The sequence below is a fragment of the Otolemur garnettii genome, unplaced genomic scaffold (assembly GCF_000181295.1).
Source record: "Otolemur garnettii isolate 467f Iridium unplaced genomic scaffold, OtoGar3 scaffold00058, whole genome shotgun sequence".
NCBI lineage: Eukaryota > Metazoa > Chordata > Mammalia > Primates > Galagidae > Otolemur > Otolemur garnettii.
The window spans coordinates 776,779-797,616 of record NW_003852453.1 but is presented as its reverse complement, the minus strand read 5'-3'; the positions used below and the strand labels follow the sequence as shown (position 1 = coordinate 797,616).

The window sequence follows — 20,838 nt, the reverse complement described above, 5'->3', positions numbered from 1 at the left end:
TCCATCCAGACTGGGTACAGAGAATCTCTTTGACTTTAAAGATGATCTGTGTTTGCTTAAACAATTTCAAAAGTTTGTCCCAATGAGTACTAATTGAAATTCAAGAATGCAGCAACCTGGGGGTGATTCCATAGAAGCCAGAAGAGAAGTGTCTTGGAGGATTCAGCATTTTCTGCTTGCATGCTCTAATTATATCCTCCTTAGATGCCTACAGTGGGAGTTACTGCATCCTTGGTGTAATATACACCTGTGTGATGAGCTAAACAGCCTGAGAAGGGGCAGCATTGCTCTGTTTAGGAAAGACAAGGCTTGGTATTACTATAGTTGTAAGGCATGTTCTTTATATGGTACTTTTAAGTTAGCCTACCTGACTCCTGGCAGAATCCACATACATTACCTTCAGTCTGTCTTTTTCCATGTTGATCCTTCTATTTCTCTGCTGCTTTGAAAATTGAACTTGTAATCTTCTGTTAGGTATCCCTGGTAGGCTGGAAGGACTAGTCTTGAGCAGGCAGAAGAACTGAAGTAGAATAAAAGTCTCTTGTTGGGACAGTGCCCAGAAAGCTTCACATAACCACCAATTGGATGTCTTACCAGGAAACATTTTTCTAACATCATATATTTATTTCTTTTAGGAAATGATTTAGTCATCTTTTTGGCAGACCAGAATGCACCCTATTTTAAACCTAAAGTGAAGCTATCCTTGAAGTAAGTAGAAATAGGTTTGTTTTTGTAAAATCTTAGTTATTAAACGTAATAATGGATATGCAGTAGCTGATTGGATTGTCTTTGAACTCAATCTTACCTGTGATGTTGTAACACAAAATCATTAGTTATAAGGTATAAGTAGCAAGTAATTTGTTAGGAAAAGTAGTGAGAGTACCAGAGCTGAAATCTATTTATTTTTAAGTAAATAAATTTGAGTGGAAACAGGTCTGTTCTGTATAAACACTTTATTTCCTTGCAATCTTACATGCTTTCTTCAGTGTGCTGGGAACAGATCACTCACAGGAGGCTCATTATGTCAACCATGCATTGTGTGTTGCGGAAGAGGGGGACCTAGTTTCCAGTGGGGAAACTGTGTAACCTCTGTCCTAATTTTTTTGTTTATTGACTGATAGCTGCTGAGTTTTTAAGGTTGATTTTGAAGGCGTTCAAGTCAAGTTTTTGAAATTGTCAAGTTTTTTATAATATTGTTCAACTATAGTTCTAGGTTTTTTATTTTAATACGTTTGTAATTACATGGAAGACTGACCCTCCCCCCCCCCCCCCAGTGATAGTGAGGCAACAGAATTTTGAAACTACAAAGAAGCAAGAATTGAATGCTGTTGGAATTCAAGGAGGATGGGGGCAGTGCAAGCCAAAATTGCAGCTTCCAGAGTCATGGCACTTGAGCTTGGCTTTATTATGAGCAAAATTTGGGTGAGGGTGTTCAAGTTTGGGGATGCTGCATTTATAAGAGATGACAGTCAAAACAGCATGTTGTAAAAAAGAGAGGGAAAGATCTGCCTGACAAAAGTGGTACATTTTGGACAGTTAGGGGACTAGGAAGATGAGGTCAGGGCAGACTGGGAGGCTTCATAAATATCAGAAGGAGTCAAACTTAATCCGATGAGAAAAGGGGAGTCATTACAGGTCCTTGTGTGAAGGAGAAATGATGAAAACCGTATTTTAAGATAATAGTGGGAAGTTGTATAGGTAGGGATGGGCCAGATTGTGGACAGCTGTGAATACCTTTGAACGAATCCAGGACTACGATTCAGGAGACCTAGGTTCTGGTCTGGACTGTGCCCACAGGCTAATGGTAATCTGGAGAAACTCAGTTCTTTTTGATGGATCCCTGTGCTCAGCACATAAGTAGCACCGTACATGCTTAATAAGTATTTTATTCATTAGAAAAAAACAGTATTTTAAATTGATCTAATTGTTAATGATGTGCAGAATGAATTGGTATGTAGAAAATCAAAGAATACTTAGGAAACTATTTTTGAAAAATCACTATATGGGCTAATTAGTGCACAAACTGCAATATTTTATGTAAACTCAAACTCATAAAAGAACGTCCTTGAATTAGAAGATTGAGGAGAAAGTTGTAAGTGGATAAACAGGAACTTATCCCTTTTGAGAAATATTTTTGGGAGGTGAATGTTAGGATGCTTGGAGTGGCGAAGGAATAGGAATTCATAAATATATACAAGAAGTGAACTAACTGCCCGGAAGTGGTTTTTCTTAGAAGATTAGAAGGAATCTTAAAGGCTGTCAGAAAGAGCTTTGGTTCTGCCAAGTTAAAACAGAAATCCTATTCATTTCTCTTGTAATGCAACATTAATTTTTTTTATATGCTATACTTTTAAAATTTACAAACTTTTTTTTTTTGTAGGAAAGGTTTTTATTGGTGGGGGAGGGAGGCTGCAGAGCAGCACCAAGGTGGAGAGAAAAGACAAGAGGAGAGAGAGGAGGAGAGATTGGAAAAGAGAAGAGAGAGAGGGAGAGTAGAGAAGAGTGAGGGGGAAGAGGGGCAGAGAGAAGACAACAAACTCTTGTTTGTATTTTAATTTAGAATCCAGGCAGTCCCTGGGTTACAAAGGATACAGGTTCTGTAGGTTTATTCTTAAGTTGAATTTGTGTATAAGTTCGAACAGGCACATTTGCCTGTTTCCTGTAATAGCCTCTGTTTGTTAAGTGGGAGTTGTACATAGGTCGGATGACTACAACATAGGGAAGGCCTGTATTTTTCAAAGTAAAAATAACCTTCACCCTTTCCCTCCCCTACTGTCCTGTTTTCTCCCTCGGCTGTAACCACTGTTAAAACTTACTAGCTGTTTTTTCTAGCATTTATTCCCATATTTGAAAATAAATGTTTATATTTTAATTTCTTAAAGTATTTTTAAATATTCATCTTCTGGTTTTTTGTTTTTTTTTTTTGGAGACAGAGCCTCAAGCTGTCCCCCTGGGTAGAGTGCCGAGTGCCGTGGCATTACAGCTCACAGCAACCTCCAACTCCTGGGCTCAAGCGAGTCTCCTGCCTCCGCCTCCCAAGTAGCTGGGACTACAGGCGCCCGCCACAACGCCCGGCTATTTTTTGGTTGCAGCCGTCGTTGTTTGGTGGGTCCAGGCTGGGGATTCGAACCCGCCACCTTAGGTGTACGTGGCTGGCGCCTTAGCCAGTTGAGCTATAGGCGCTGAGCCCATCTTCTGTTTTTTTTGATAGCATAGGTGAGGATTTAGCATCTTTATAATTATATCCAAATTTTTAGTTAAGTCAGTAATCATTGTTTACATTTCAACCATGTAATTTCTGTTACAGAGTAAGTTATTGCTTTTTAAAAAATAGATTCCATATTCCATAGGAAGTATTAAGTAGTTAAAAAAAAAGATTACATAGTTTTCCATGTACATAGGCTTAATTTCATTGCATGTGTTCCATCATAATGGCCATAAATCTTTTTTTTCTTTTTTGAGGGGGGGACAGAATCTTACTCTGTCATTCTGGGTAGAATGCTGTGGCCTCAGCCTAGCTCACAGCAACCTTCAACTCTTGGGCGCAGGGGATCCTCCTGGCTCATCCTCCTGAGTAACTGTGACCACAGGTGCTCATGACCACACCCAGCTAATTTTTTGATTTTTAGTAGAGACAGGATCTTGCTCTTGCTCAGGCTGGTCTTAAATTCCTGAGCTCAAGGGCCTCAGCTCCCAGAGCGCAGGGATCACAGGCCCTGTCATGGGGACTTGTTTTCTGCACTGAGTGCTCTACATTCCCTCCCAGTCTTGATTCCTTCTCCAGGCCTTCTTCACATACTATTTGGGGAATTCTCCTTTGCTGTTCTTTCTTCAAAACCTGTTTCTTGGAGCTTCTGCCATTTTTGTCTTTATTTTCTCATGAACTTCACTAAAGTGCATCCTTGGGGAAATTGCTGAGAAAGGATACATGGTACACCCTTGCATGTCCAAAAACCTCTTCTGCCAACTCTTAACACTCTAGTTAGCTGCTGTCTTCTAGCTTCATGGGTTTCTGTTTTAAAATTCAGTCTTGGCCGGATACAGTGGCTGATGCCTATAATCCAGCACTCTGGGAGGCCGAGGCAGGTAGAACACTTGAGCTCATGAGTTCGAGACCAGCCAGAGCAAGAATAAGATGCTGTCTCTACTAAAAATGAAAAACTAACGCAACGGGATCTCTTGCACCCAAGAATTTGAGGTTGCTGTGAGCTATGATGCCACAGCATTCTACCCAGAGCAACAAAATAAGTCTCTGTCTCAAAATTAAATAAATATAAAATTCAGTCTTATTTTTTCTCCTACTCCTTTGTAACTTGTTTTATTTTTAATTTGGGAAGCTGTTAGAGTCTCTTCCTTATCCATTTTTCTTTGATTTCATCATGATGTACCCTGGCGTAGATTATTTTTCACGTACTCTGCTGGACATTAGGTAGGCCCTTTCACACAGGAGACCTCTATCTTTGGGAGGTTTTTGAAGTATCATTATTTCCTTGATAATTTCTTTTTCCTTTCAAGAATTCCTATTAGTTGGTTATCAGTCTGGCTGGGTTCATCCTTTATTCCTTTATTTCATCTGGGTTTTGGGTGGGGTTTTTTTGTCATTTTATTTTCTTTAATTTGCAAACTTTTCTTTGTTCTCTGTTTTCTCTTTGCATGCTGTTCTTTTTTGCTTATGGATGTACTCTCTTCTTCTGCTTCCAGTACAATTTTGAAGTTTTTTTGTTTCATTTTCTCTGTTTTCTTTAGGTTCCTTATTACTGCTCGTTTTGGCTGTCTTTAACATTTGTAGTTTTTTTAAAGGACAGATATCTATTCATATTTACAAGGAAGGCACTAAAGAGCTCGTTAGAAATGCTTTGCCTGGACCTGTCTACTGTGTCTTGCCTGTGTGTGTGCCCCTGGCAGGCCTTAGAGCAGGCGACCTCAAACTACGGCCCGTGGACCACGTGCAGCCCACCTAGGACATTAATCCAGTCCGCCGGGTGTTTTTGCCGCCGCTGCCTGTCCTGCTTAGCAGCCGACTCTTCCCAGAGCCCGCAGTCCGGCCCTCCAACGGGCTGAGGGACAGGGAACTGGCCCCCTGTTTAAAAAGCTTAAAGACCTCTGGGTTAGAGGAAGAGGGCAGAGCTGGGGACAGGGGTCAGACTGTTCCTTTTGTAGACTTTCCATTAACTTTCTGTTTTTAGCAAAACCTAACCTGTAACTTAAATCTTTAATGCCTAAGATGTTCTAGAAATAAACCACTTGGTTCTTGCCTTCCTGAGTGAGAGGGAAAGGGACTATGACCAATGCATTTAGAAAATAATTAACCTTAGTCTAGTTGGGAATTTGCTGTATTGCTATTTGTTCTAAGTATTAATAGAATTAAATATAAAATGAGTTTAGGGCCTATTTTTTGGTTGGGTCACTCAAAAAACATGATAAAACTAAGATGTTAAGTTTTTAAGGTAAATTTTAATAATTTTAGAATTAAGAATGTAGAATTAGGTATATATGTATAAATAATAATGGCCAAGTTTGGTAAAAACTTGTTTTTCATTTTGAATCTCTACTATCAGAAATAAAGTGGTTGTTTAATTTCTCTGTAAATGTTTATATTAAGGTACAAATTAAATATTTTATAATAAAATCTTAATTTATAAAATCACAGTGACATTCCTTTCTGCGTTAACCCTTAATTATGATAAGCATTTATTTTAGATGCCGTTACCCTTTCTTGGTACTGTATCAGGCAAATGAGTTTTCTTTTGGCATTGTTTCAATTTCTCTTGATTGTTAAGACTATTCTGCATTTATTCTGAACTCTTTGTAGACCAAAGAGGTCTAAATGTGTGAGGGAGGATGAGATATTAAAGAAGAGGTCAGTTAATTCTATAGAATTTTAAATTTTGCATTAAAATATTTTAGTGTGGTAGAAATACACAGATATTCTTTTCTAATATTATTGTCTGGATACTTTTAAATGCTTGTTTCTTTTAGGAATCACAGTGCATTGATAACAAGTGTAGTCCCTGGGGATTATGATGGAGATTCACAAATGGACGTCCTTCTGACGTACTTTCCCAAAGATGGTGCCCACAGTGAATTAGGAGCTGTCATCTTCTGGGGACAAAATCAGACATTAGGTGAATCTGTCTTAAGAGTTTTAAATATTTATCATTGAATATGAAAAGTAAATATAACACAATATTATTCTGAAATTGGTTAAAAAATACTGTTTTTGGCTGTCAATAATTGTACATAACTTTTTTTTTGAAAACTTTATTTTTTTCTTTTTTAAAGAGTTGGGGTCTGGTTCTGTTGCCCAGGCTGGAGAGCAGTAGCATGATCATAGCTTACTGGAACCTTGAACTCCTAGACAATCCTTCTGCTGCAGCCTCCAGGGTAGATGGCAGCACAGGCCATATGCCATCAAGACCAGCTAATTTTAAAATTTTTTTGTAGAGACAGAGTTTCACTGTATTGCCCAGGCTGATCTAGAACTTCTGGCCTCACACCATGCTCTTCAATTTTCCCAAGCACTTGAGCCACCACACTTCGCCTGTAACAAAAATTTTAAAAGTTCATTTTCTAATTTCCTTTTTACAACTCAGAACTGGTCTGTGTTGAATTCCAAGGGAATGAAATCCACTGTTGCTAGCTTTAAGAAGAGAGATTTATGAAAGATTTTTTTTTGCAGTTTTTGGCCGGGGCTGGGTTCGAACCCACCACCTCCAGTATATGGGTCCGGCGCCACAGGTGCTGCCCTATGAAAGGTTTTAATGACTGACAGAATTATTGGGATTGCTAAAGAACATGTTTTCTCAGGCGTCCTCAAACTACGCCCGCAGGCCACATGCAGCCCACCTAGGACATTTATCTGGCCCACAGGGTGTTTTTGCCACCGCTACCTGTCCTGCTTAGCAGCCCACTCGTCCTGGGGCCCGCAGTCTGGCCCTCCAACAGGATGAGGGACAGTGAACTGACCCCCTGTTTAAAAAGTTTGAGGATCCCTGTAAGTCTAGGTGGAGCTTTCAGAGACAATCCCCAGTGGCATCAAAGAAGCTTATTTTAACTAATCAGAAGTGGGAAAGCCCAAAAAGTTGAAGTAGAGGTCGACCATCAGTCTACTGTATGTACCCTGAACCTTCGAGCCTTACCTGAAAAGCCCATTAATTACAGCTAAATAGACTTTTTTTCTTGTGGAGCCAGATTTCAAGAACAAATATAATTATGGTTTTTGGGGTGACATTTGGGAACATAAGCATTAATCTCAACATTTTATATTCATTCAGTCTGAAAGTATTTAAAGAAAGAGTACCGCTTGTATTTAGTCATGAACACTTTAGACTCAGGAAGCTTTGTATAGATTGACTTCTTGGTACCAAAACCTTGTCAGCTGTCAGCTGCTCTGTGCTAACTTGTATGTAAAGGCTGAGCTGAGAGACGTTTAGATGAGAGCCGCAAAAAGAAGTTATTCTAAAGTACATTTGTTATAAAATGTACGCTTTCAATATTTTTATAAGCATTGATGTCCGTTTAAATTAGATTTATAATATATTATTGATGACCAGAGTTGGAATAAATAAGAGGCGAATCTTGAAAAGAATAAAAAAAATTTTTTCCTAAGTACAGATATCAAAAGTATCTCCAATGCCTGTTACTTAATATATGTATGTGTTTTTCCCCTTTCCAGACTCTAATAATATGACCATACTCAACAGGACTTTTCAAGATGAGCCACTAATTATGGAGTAAGTGTATATATGGTTTTCTTGTGATAATTTTAAACTTAAAAATAACATAAAATCTTTCACATAGGCCACTACTTTGCTAAGTAGTGACAGTAAATTCACTCTTTCTTAAAACTGATGGGAGCTAATATGATATTTGTTTGCCATTATGGGGGAAAAAGCAAAAAAAAAAATTCATTATTTTAGAAAAAGGAAGAGATCCGTGTTTTTGGTTTGGTTACTTTGGATACGTCCGTTATGGATTTATGTTGATATTAGCCATGTCATCACTTAAAGAATTAACATAGCTGTTCTTGAGTAAAACTGTCATGCTTGATTGACAGATGTGAGGGATACCGAATTTCTTCCAGAAGTTTAAAAAGACTTCTATATAAAGGAGGAACTTTTGTTCTTTGTACAATTATTCCTTTTTGTTACCATTTATTTCCTCAAAATACACTCACGTTCTAGCATAATTTTATCCAAATTTCTGACAAGGTCTTTTGGTCATGAGGGAGAGACATCATGTTGGGGACTAAAGCAAAGTACGGCCACAGCCTTTCAGTTGTTAAAATTGTAGTCGTACAACAACAGGTGGCCAACAGGTCGCTGGCCATTAAAAGTCTGGACATTCAGTTCATGGGTAAATCTTCTCAAGAATGTGTGGCTTGGCTTTCATAGTTATATATTTTTCATTGTTTTAATATTTAATAACTAGTATGAATTATTTTATTCTAGCTAGGGCTAATTTTTGTGAGTTACTTCTCCTAAGCCCATCTAAATGAACAGGTTGGGTTATGATTCTGAAGTAAGTTTCTCGGAATTAGTGCTGGTACCTTATTCTTGGGGATAGGCAAGATGATAGAAAGATTACAGAGAACCTTAAAATCTCTCTAAGAGAAGCTCACACTGCAGGCCCTGTGTGGGTCGGGGGTGGGCTGTGCTCTGTGCCTTGCTCAGTCAGGCCATCCACGGCCCCACCGTCTTTGCAGCTGGGTCATCTGAAGTGCTCGTTCCTCATCTTGAAACTACAGGCTTGGAGGGAGCGAGAGGGCCTAGTAACAAAATCAGATACTGAAAGTGACACATGGCACTTGTGCTGACATTTCACTGACCGTAGCCAGATACTGGTGAGCATTGTAACATCTACTGCACCTCCTCGGAGTTAGTTTTACTTTTAAGATCACGTTAGAAATGATAATTTAATAAAATAGCTGTTCATTGGGTTAAATGTTTTCTTTTCAGCTTCAATGGTGATTTAATTCCTGATATATTTGGTATCACAAATGAATCCAGCCAGCCACAGATACTATTAGGAGGGTGAGTAAATATGGGTATAACCATGTAATTAATTGTATGTGTTGTTGCTACTGCAGAGGCCATGTGTCTGTATGAATGGGTGTTCTAACCATTGGTGAAAAGCCAGCTCATTGGAAGTCTTTGCTCTTAAAATTTTTTTTGTTTTTAGAGACAGAGTCTCAGTTTGTCGCCCTCGGTAGAGTGCCGTGGAGTCCCACAGCTCACAGCAACCTCCAGCTCTTGGGCTTAGGTGATTCTCTTGCCTCAGCCTCCTAAGTAGCTGGGACTGAGGTGCCTGCCACAATGCCTGGCTATTTTTTGTTGCAATTTGGCCGGGGCTGGGTTCGAACCTGCCACACTCTGTATATGGGGCCAGTGCCCTACTCACTGAGCCACAGGCGCCACCCCTCTTAGAAGATTTTTAAAAGGGTACTCGGTCAACATACAAGCTCTCTCAAAGGTGGGATTTGATCTGCAGCTGCTTTCTCAGATCCAGATTACTCCCTGTATTCATGTGGAAATCAGAGATTCAAACTTTACAGATCCCCATTTACATATGGGTTCATTAGATGTTTTTGAAATGGGTGGGTTTCATCTAAATAGGATAGGTAGCTGCTGTCCTACCCGATTGATGTTGGCTCCGAGACTAACTGATAAGCCTTGTTTCTTCTTATGGTCAGTTTTTAGTACACAATCAGCAATTGCCTGAAATTATAAGATTCTTCCTCTAAGCTCTGGGAACTTTCAGTATATACTTATCCTGAAGCAGTTTGCATGCTGGGCCTCTCTTATCCAAGGGTGCAATTCTTAGGAAAGATTGCCTGAAATCTTGCAATTCGGTGGTCTCTATTGTAATTCCTCTGGATCTGTATTTTCTATGAGCTACCGTAGGTTGTTGATTATTTTCTGTATCTGACAAGACAAAATTAGTTCAAAAGAACAGAACACATTTATTTGTTTTTCTACTTTATTTACTTTTTTGACCTTCCATCAAGTACAGATAACCACCTTTATCAAGTGTTTTCCCCAGTTACTAGGAAATCTAATGATAATCTCTCTGTGTTTTATGGAAGTCGTTTCTTTTTATAATTGGTTTTTGAAATGTGCTTCATGGTTATACAGTTGAGTAAATTGTCAAAATTTAAGGTATTCTGATGGAAACATTTCCTATCACTTGTTCAATAGAGAATATGGGTGTTTTGATGTTAATCACAGTGAACTTTGAAAGGATTATTATGCGTCTTGAATGAGAAACTTATTTTGTTTCCTGAAACCTTGAAAAATATCTGAAAGAGAGTCTTGCTGTAGAGACAAAAGGGAAATCCTGATAACCTTTGTGGCTACGTCTGGGAGGAACTGAGTGAGTTGGGTGGGCAGAGCACACAGACCCCAGCACTCCTACCATGGCAGGCTGGGGCTGCTCAGGAAGCCCTGTCCTCTCTTCCTCTCTGTACAGGTAGACCTGTGATGGAGAACAGGATAGGAATAGCTGACCTGGTGTAGTTCATGGTAACTCAGCATTACTCAAAGAATTAATTGAAATAGTTTTAATCTGATACATGGGTAGTTTGACCTTTAGAAACTAAAATGTATGAAACAATCTATAAGAAAATGACTTAGAATGTCATGTGATAGAGTCATACCTTATTTGTTCTGAAATCTATATTGGACTTTTTTCTCTACTTTTTGAAAAACTATACTTTAAAAATGTATGCTTAAAAACATTCTAGTACTTTTCTATACATTATAGTCTGGTATATTCTAATATAATGGGGTAATATTCTGGAATTTTATCTCACTTAAACTTCAGTTACAGAGTACACAATAGTAAGTGATAAGTTAGAAGCCAAGATTTGTCCTGATACCTGTTTAAAGAATGAATTATATAAATTGACAGAAAAGAATTTCTGTCAGAAGCTGGGCATGGTGGCTAACGCCTGTAGTCCCAGCACTCTGGGAGGCCGAGGCAGGTGATTGCCTGAGCTCACAGGTTCTAGACCAGACTGACCCAGAGAGACACCTCGTCTTTAAAAATAGCCGGGCGTTGTGGCAGGTGCCTGTAGTCCCAGCTACTTGGAAGGCTGAGGCAAGAGAATCACTTGAGCCCAAGATTTTGAGGTTGCTGTGAGCTATGAGGTCCCAGCACTCTACCAAAGGTGACAAAGTGAGACTCTGTCTCAAAAAAAAAAAAAAAGAATTTCTGTCAGTAGAATTGTCAGGATAACTGTAGCCGAGCAATTTCACATTTTAGATGTAAAAAGCTGAGTATGTCTCAGTGAGAGTAAGCATTACTCCCATTACATGTTACTAAAATAAGAAAATATATTTAGGTCATAGCAGTTTTATAAACAACAGACACATCTGCTGGTGCATAAGTGACAAAGCCATCAGCATTGACATTTTGGACTAGTCATGTGACCTTGATTGGCAGCCCAGTCTTACCTAGCAAGAAACATGCCTTTTATAATTTAAACAGTATTATGCTCTATGGATAGGCCAGACTTCTGATTATCTTAAATTTAAATTTGGCCAGCACTTTAGTTTTATGGGAAAATTGTAATGATCTTTCTATAAAGAGTGAAATACTTCTATGTGATTATACCTGAAAGCCTATGGCTGTAACCTGGCCCAGTGCAGACATGGAAATCTGACTGCCCACAGGTAAAACCAGCACAACCAGTTGGGATACACTCAGAGTGCACATGGTCAGTTTAAACAGGCAGTGGAAACGAACAGAAGATTCCCCATGACTGATAGAGTGGGGGTTATCTGCCGAGGGCAGGAAGACGCAGGGGACGACTGCAGCACGTCAATGGCCCGAGGTGGGGCCTCGCTTTGTGCTTCAGCTTCACTTCATGATGACGGGAGGTAATTTAATAATGTGCCGTGTTACTTACACCACCTGGCTATTAAGCATTAGAGCGGTTTCTGCAGGGAGGTGAAGTTAGGGTTAATGAGCATTTTCTGTAAGAGGGCATGTGAAACTGATGTTGTCTGAGCATTCAGAATATTTTAGTATTGAGGTAAACACACTTGTACCTGTAATTTTAATCATAGGCAAATATGATGTTGATCTGTTCTCATTTTTCTATGACTCACGTACTGAGTTCAAACACATTTCTGGGTCAGATCCAAGTTGTATGCTTGGGGATATTAATGTCGGTGTGTGACACATATATACTGTTTACTTGACAAGCATTTGCATGGAAAATTCGAATGTAGTATTAGTGTTACTGAAAGCAGCCATTTTTAGCAGTGAGTTGTGTGGATGGGTCTTCCCCTCCTTTTCAGAAGAAAAAAGAAAGTATGTTCTATTTAAATGTAATTAGTTATCAATCCAGAAGGAATAAATTCCTGTTTTTCCATCTAACCTTTCATCTATCCTCACATTATAATCAGTGACTGATTTCTTAAATCACCATTTTTACTGCTGATTTGTTTGCTGATGCTTTATGGAAAATACAAGTACTTATCTTAATGAAATAATAATATATTGTATCACTTAAATCTATTGTTTAGAAAAACTATGAAAATTGTGAAATTTATTGCGCAAAACAGAAACAGTCCTCAAGGCAGCTTTTAACTTTGTTATCAGCGTTAATATTCATATCTTAAGAAAAGAAGGTGGCTTTGAGATTCATATTTTCTTCAGATTCCCAGCGGTCCCCTCCCCTTCTCACCCCATACACGCTGTTCATATTTTTAACATGGTCAGTCCGTAAAAGGTATCCATTAGAACCTTAGAAATTGTGTTGATACATTACATTAATTTTCTAATTCTTCTCTTTTCCTAAAGAAACTTTGCTGTTGGAGATAAATTCCCAATCCTTTTTCTTTTCAAAATTAAATCACAGAAATAGTGAAATTTTAAGATGACTTAAAATTTTATATTCTGTGATTATTTCAAGTGGCTTATTAAAGTTTCTTAAGGATTTATAATTTTATTTCCTGGAGTCCCACCAGATGCTTTTGAGGGGTCAATTAAATAACCTAGGGGCGGTGCGTGTGGCTCCAGGAGTAGGGCGCTGGCCCATATACCCAAGGTGGCAAGTTCAAGCCCAGCCCCAGCCAAAAACCAAAACAAACAAACAAAAAATCCCTAAGATTACCTGCTCCTTTATCAGACTGCTTTATTTTAGGTTCTAATTTAGGTTCTTACTGTATTTAAGTACAATTATGTTTGTTTCTAAGTAAATGGTTTTTAAGTTGAGAACTTCTAAAGTTCTCAAAATTTACATACCATGCTTCTAAATCTTAATGGTTTTGAGGTATATATTGGTTGTAATTGTTTAGAAAGATATTGTCAACTTCTTTTGAGAAAAGTCACAGTTCTATAATTTCTGAGTAAAAAAATTTAATAGAAACATTCCATCACGAAAGGGTGGTATTTAAAGCAGTGTCTTGAATTCAGCATATTTTTATTGGCATAGATCAGAATTTAGTTTCCTAATTTGAAGAGAAAACATTTTGTTTTATTTCATTACTATTTCTATATGTATTTTTAAGTCAATTTTAAAACTAGTATGGTTAGGAAAACCACCTATGTAGCAGACTTTGATTAAGATTAGTATATGTTACCATTTCAATTTAGGGTAAAATGCATCAGAATTAGAATTTCTTAAAATATAAATTAAATCCTTTCATTGGTTGCCTTCTATATTTTTTTAAGTTTATGCATTGAAAATGCACATAGTTGATCTTTCACAGTCAGGAGCCTCAGCTCTGAGCTGCAGCTGTGGGTGTGTTGTGCAGCCGTCCTGAGTGGAGGTGTACGCTCAGCTGAGATGCAGGCGCCTCCTTCAGACTCCTGATCATCTGCTGTATTTGCTCGCCCCAGGACCCAGTGCTGTTAGACATGTCTCTTATGTGCAATATTTCTGTTGTACGCTCTATGGAAGTGGTAGTATTGGAACATGGTAAAGACAGAACTGAAGGAAAGCTCTGTATTTTCTTTTCTTTTAATTTCATCTGGTAGTGCCATTTTTTTTAAAATTTTAGATTAATATGAGGTTACAAATGTTTAGGTTACATTGTTTTCAATTCTGAGGTAAAGTGCAGGTTGTAGTTGAGCCCTTCATCCAGGGGGCTGCTGAATACCCTCACATTGTGCACATTGGGTGAGAACCTGCCAGTCGCCCTCTCTCCCCTCCCCTCCTCTTTCCCCTTCCTACCACCCCACCCCAGTCATCTCCCCTCTCCTCCTGTCCTCTCTTCCTCTCCTCTGCTCCTCCCCTCTCCTCCCCTCCCCTCTTACCCCCCTCCTCCTCTCCGCCCGTTCCCCTCCTCTCTCCCCTTCCCACCACCCAACCCCAGTCATCCCCTCTCCCCTCTCCCCTCTCCTCCTCCCCTCCCCTCCTCCCTCCTCTCTTCCCTCCCCACCTCTCCTCTCTCCCCTCCCCTCCTCTCTCCCCTCCTCTCTCCACCTCCATTCTTCTTTCCTCCCCCCCTTGCTAGACTACTTGTGTTTGTTCTTCCTGTGGGCATGGAGTTATTTATATGTTGGTTTCATGTTAGTACATATTTTCTATTATAAATAAGACATTATTACTGAGAAGTCTATAATCTTTATCTAGCCGGACACCTCTGAGTCCTAATTGAGGTCTGGAGTGAGTGAGTAATTCTTTAGGAATTTACCAAAAGGACTTTGATCTCTGTTAATTCTTTTTTCCTCTTTTCTCATATTCCTCACTGTGACCCTGCATGAAATTGCAAAGTTTGTCTATTCTCTTTTTAGTTTAGAGCTGGATGGGGAATGAAGAGAAGAAAGAGAATCCCAACCCTATCTGGTTTTTTTTTTTTTTTTTTTTAAACATTTCCTGGGTAAGTCTGGGGTTGGCATCTTACATCAGTTGTCTCATTTTGTGTTTTCACACGTTTAGTCATTGTGTGGGTAACATTGACTAAAGAGGCTAAATCAAAGGTCAGCTGACAGTACAAGCTCACAATACCTAAATAAACGGTGAATGTAGGAACTGAGTCATTCCCATTCCTGCACAGTCATCCCATCTCTATACTCACAGGAGCCTGTGGTGCTGCTCCTTCATGTGGCACCCCTGTCCCTTGTTCTCCGTGGCTAACTTGGGTTTCCTCATGGCATAATGACTGTTTGCCAAGAAGGAGCATTCCAAGAAGTATAGGCAGAAACAGCAGGCCTCTTAATGCCCAATCCTGGAAGGTAAACAGCATCACTTCCATTGTATTCTATTGGTCAGAATAAATTGAAGGACTAGCTAAGATGCAGTGGAGTTAGCTCTTAATACAGTCGTAGCAAAATCAATTGCAAAAGAGCATCATGTGGCCACCTTTGCAAACACAGCACAGTAGACTGTGTTTAGTCACCTTACCATAAGTATAGACTTAGAAAGGAGTAGAGAAGCACAGATCATTGTAAACAAATCACCTTCTAGAATCCCAAATTTCGGAGATGTTGTTACCTAAAATTGATATGCCTGAGAATGTACCTGTTTTCACCGTAATTTTCTCCTTTACATGAAAATGCCATATTTCTTGCCCTTTCTAAAACAGACTAATGATATGTTTCCTGGGGAGTAAAACCTCATAAGTACCAAACATACACAAGATATCCCAAATCAATAAAACTTCTAATTTTTTTCCTCTTACACATATTTCTTTTTATTTATTATTTTATTTTGTTGAGACAGAGTCTCACTCTGTCACACTGGGTAGAGTGTGAGCCGTGCCATCAAAGCTCACAGCAACCTAAAACTCTTCTTGCATCCGCCTCCCTAGTAGCTGGGACTACAGTTACCCACCATGATGCCTTGCTAATTTTTTATGTTTTTAGTAGAAGTGGGGTCTCACTCTTGCTCAGGTTGGTCTGGAACTCCTGAGCTCAAGCAATCCTCCCATCTCCGCCTCCTAGTGTGGTAGGATTATAGGCATGAGCTATCAGATATATTTTGTTGACAAATATGATACTGGTGAAAAGACAATAGAAAAATCTCCCAAACTCTTGCCTGGTTAAATGAGGTGCCTCTAAATAAAAGATAATCGGAGTGATGAGATCCAGGAGAAAGGTCTCCAGCTACCTGTACTTGGGGGACCCTGCACAGAAACATCACCTGGGGGCACTGGAGGCAGCAGGAGACTCCAGGAGCCAGAGAAGAGGTGAGGAGCAGTGAAGAGTGGCACAGAAGGGACGTGCTTGGGTGCTAGTAAACGCTGACCAGTTTCCCAGAGAGTTTCAGACACAGAACGGCAGCCCTGCAGGCTTGGGGGGTTATTTGGATGTAGTCACACTTCAGACTCCCAAACCTGCAGGGACTGAGAGCAAAGTAATCAGGAAGACAGGACAGATCTCCTCAACAAGGTAGCGACATCCAGACCCCATCTTATACAGCAGTATCAGCATCGTGATTAGCATCTCATACACGAGAACATCACCTGTTGTCCATGTAATATATGGCAATTGATGTATTTTTATTCCATTTTATTTTTAATTTTTTTCTGTAGATTTTTCTCTTTTTTTGAATTCATAATTTTCCATTTTTTTTTTTCAAAAGAAAGATCTCCTTTTTTTTGCTAGTTTTTCTGCTCCTGTTATTCTGTTTTTTCCAGTTTTCTCCCTTAAGGTTTGTTGTCTGTTTTGTTTTATTTCATTGTATTTTTATTTCCATTTTTATTTTATTTTTTCCTTTTATTAAGTCATATATACACAGATCATGAGTACATTTATGCCTTTGTGGGATTCAGTGTGTTGATTATTTGTACAAATTGGAGTGCTTACATCCTACTAATTAACATAGCTTTCATCTCATTTACTTAATCACAGTGTTAAGATATTTGTGTTCTATACTTGATAGATTTGACTTGTGCCCTCACAATAGGCTCCATAGGTGTAGTCCCACCATTAATCCTCCCTCCATCAAACCACCCCCTTCCCTTCCCTCCTTCACCCTGGGCTATAGTTGTGATTCACATTTCATATGAAAGTGTGAGTGATTATAAATTGGTTTCATAGTAGTACTGAGTACATTGGATGTTATTTTTCCATTCCTGAGATACTTTACTAAGAAGAATATTTTCCAGCTCCATCCATGTAAACAATAAAAAGGTAAAGTCTCCATTTTTTTAAAATTTTTTATTTAAAGGAGTTGCCACTGGGGAGCCACGTCACAGGATATATTATCCCCAAGTCTCACTAGAATGTTATTTCACAGCAACTAGTATCTACTTACTCCCTTACACACAACTGATGGACCAATGATGCTCTCTAGGGCACTGGAGAGAAAGAGTCAGAGATCCCTTGCTACTCAGGTGTGTTCTGTAGAAAAAAGTCTCCATTTTTTAATGCTGCATAGTATTCCATGGTATACATATACCATAATTTAATCCATTCATAAGTCGATGGACACTTGGGCTTCTTCCATGACTTGGCAATTGAGCTGCAGTGAATAACCTGGTGCAAATAGCATTATTGCCAAATGATTTTTGATCTTTGAATATACACCTAGTAGAGGAATTGCAGGATCAAATGGCGGGTCTACATTTAGATCCTTGAGTGTTCTCCAAACTTCTTTCCAAAAGGAAAGCTTACATTCCCACCAGCAGTGCAGAAGTGTTCCCCTTTCTCCACATCCACACCAACATCTGTAGTTTGGGATTTTGTGATGTGAGCTACTCTTACTGGAGTTAGATGGTATACCAAAGTGGTTTTGGTTTCCATTTCTCTGGTGATTAAAGATGATGAGCATTTTTTCATGTTTGTAGCCCCTGCACCTGTCTTCATCAGAGAAATTTCTGTTTAAGTCTCTTGCCCACATAGAATGGGGTTATTTATTCTTTTCTTATTGATTAGTTTGAGTTATCTGTAGATTCTAGTTATCAGACCTTTGTCAGAAGCGTAACATGCAAAAATCTTCTCCCATTCTGAGGGTTGTCTGTTTGCTTTACTTACTGTGCTCTTGGCTGTGCAAGCTTTTTAGTTTGATCAGATCCCAGTAATGTATTTTTGGTGGTGCTTCAATTGCCCCAAGAGTCCTCCTCATAAAATATTCTCCCACACCAATTTCTTCAAGTGTTTTCCCTGCACTCTCTTCTAGTATTTTTATAGTTTCATGTCTTAAGTTTAAATCTTTTATCCAGTGAGAATCAATTTTTGTTAATGGTGAAAGGTGGGGGTCCAGTTTCAGTATTCTACAGGTCACCAGCCAGTTCACCCAGCACTATTTCTTAAATAGGGAGTCTTTCCCCCACTGAATATTTTTGATAGGCTTGTCAAAGATCAAATGACGATAAGTAGCTGGGTTCATCCCTTGGTTCTGTATTCTGTTCCATAAATCTACCACTCTGTGCCAAGGATCTGGGACTAGTGACTGTAGCTTTTTTCCCTACAACTTTGCAAAGGACCCATACAGTATTTTAGTCTAAGGTTCTGGGGACCCGCTTGGTGTGGTGAGATTAGGTAGGTCTGTCTTCTATTCAACTGGTCTTTGATCCTAGTGGACCAGTGACTCTGGATTGACGTCTCAGTTGTGGAGAAATACAAGCAACTAAGACATCCTACCCTCCACGGGCAACAAGTGGAAAAGGCAAATCAATCCTTCCCATTTCCACACAACCAGGGTACCACCTGAGTGGGCCCTTGGGTTATTGACCCAGGTTAGGAGTTCCAAACCAATTGACCCAGTCAGGACTAATTCTCAAGTGGGAGAATTCGAAAGATCTCCAGCAACTAGATAGCAGAGGTCTACTGTCTGCTCAAATGTGGCTCGTTCCAGTGCTCTGTGGAGTCATAGAGGTCCGTCCAGTAGCAGGGTTTGACCAGGGAGCTGGTGTCTCTTTCCCTACGTTCTACCTCTTTCATGTCCAGTCATTGGTAACCCCAAGGTTCTGTGGTCCTGCTCCCTCCAATAAGAAGATGTGCCAGGGCTTTGCGCCTGCCAGAGTCAAGGGAAATTCACTGCCTCTCGGCCCAGCCACGACCCTCTGCCACCAGCCAGCTGGGAGAGCTGAGGCCTGCCTGCCTCGGGTACTCTATGGCAGCTGGGGAGTGTACCATCTGAGCTGAGTGTGAACGTGCGGATAACAAGGCAGCAAATGATTTTCTCCCTCAGCCACCTCAGCGCCTTTGCACCAGCCACTCTGCAGCACTGGTATCCCTATGGGGTGAAGTCTGACTTCCTCTGGCAGTCTTCAGAGTTGGGGAGGTGTCTCTCCAAGATTAGACCCCAGCGGGATCGTTTTACTGTTGCTGAATATTTGTAGGAGGTGTCCCTGTGAAGCTTCCAGGCAGCACCCACGACCAGGGAGGCAGCTGTAGCAGTGGCTCCTTTATTTCCATTTTTATATTTTTCAATAATTCTCTACTTTTCCTGTGATATTCTATCCCTTTTATTCTTTCTTTCCTTTCCAGCTCTTTCCTTTTCTTTCTTTTTAAAAAATTTTCTAATTGCCTTATCTTTTCCTACATGAATATCTATAACAACAACTAAGATATAACCCTCTTTTTATATCATAAATATATGTAATTTTTTATATCATAAAATATATAATTTTATTTTCAATTTTTAGATGCATTTATTTTTATTTTATCTGTTTTTCTGATATGTTTTCTTCTTTATCAAGTTGTATTAAATTTATGGGACAGAGCCTCACTCTGAGGCATGGACTTGGGTGCCAGAGCATTGGCCTGGTTCAAGGTGACCTTAATCTCCTGGTCTAAGGGGTCCTTCTACTTTGGCCTTTGGAAGGACGTAATTGGTATATCCCCACTGTGACCTACTGCTATTTTATTTTTCTTCTCTATTTGATGGAGGTGGGGTCTTACTTTTGTTCAGGCTGGTCAGGAGCTCCTAACGTCATGGGACTCACCCATCCCAGCCCCACAGAGGCCAGGAATTGTGTATATCAGTCTAAGCACCCTGCTGACCACCACTATTCCTCCATCTCTCTGTTTTTGTTCTTTTCTTCTTTTTATCCTTCCTTTTACTCCCCCTTTATCTTTTATCTTCTTCTATCTTTTCACTCTACTTGCTCTTCACTCTTACTTTTGTTCTTATACCAAAAGGACACTTCAAAACCTAACCACAGAGGCAAGGTAATTATAGGGAGGGAGGAAGTGAAAGGGAAAAGTAAGGGAAGGAAGAGGACAAGAAAATAACACTCTTTAGGAAAGAAAAATTATGGCAGCGTGAAAAACCAAAACAGAGCAACCCTTTAAGCGACCATGATGTAGCTATTACAGAAGATTCCACCTATAAAGACATGTTAGAAATTATAGAAAGAGAATTTAAAATATGGATGGTAGAAACAGTGTTGGAAGGTAGCACCTGTGGCTTAGTGAGTAGAGCACAAGCCCCATATACCAAGGGTGGTGGGTTCAAACTCAGTGCCAGCTAAACTGCAACAAAAAAATAGCTGGACGTTGTGGTGGGCACCTGTAGTCCCAGCTACTCTGGAGGCTGAGGCAAGAGAATCACATAGCCTAAGAGCTGGGTATTGCTGTGAGCTGTGATGCCAGAGCACTCTACTGAGGGTGACAAAGTGAGACTCTGTCTCTAAAAAAAAGGGAAAGAAAGAAGCAGTGCTGGAAATTGCTGATAAAGTGGAAAATAACCAAAAGGAAATCCAGAAATACAACCAAATAAGGGATGAAAGATATGAAGAAATAGAAAGTATATATCACAGCTTAAGGAATTGAAGGAGTCAATTGGTGAACTTAAAGATGCAGTACGAACTATCAATAACAGATTAAACCATGGAGAAGAAAGAATCTCAAAACTAGAGATTAAAGCTTATGAGCTAAGACAGACAGTTAATAAAACTGAAAAGGATAGAGAGAAAGCAGAATATTCACTCAGAGAAT

At 39.5% G+C, this 20,838-nt stretch overlaps 1 protein-coding gene across 1 annotated transcript in view; it reads left to right on the top strand.

Annotated features, from left to right (window-relative positions):
- ITFG1 (integrin alpha FG-GAP repeat containing 1) overlaps nucleotides 1–20,838 on the top strand; it is a 277,437-nt gene that overhangs the window by 1,364 nt on the left and 255,235 nt on the right. Inside the window, exons 2-5 of the mRNA XM_003792524.3 lie at nucleotides 636–708; nucleotides 5,980–6,125; nucleotides 7,676–7,733; nucleotides 8,958–9,032. Of these exons, the coding sequence (XP_003792572.1) occupies nucleotides 636–708; nucleotides 5,980–6,125; nucleotides 7,676–7,733; nucleotides 8,958–9,032 (352 nt within the window). The remainder of the gene's footprint in view (nucleotides 1–635; nucleotides 709–5,979; nucleotides 6,126–7,675; nucleotides 7,734–8,957; nucleotides 9,033–20,838) is intronic.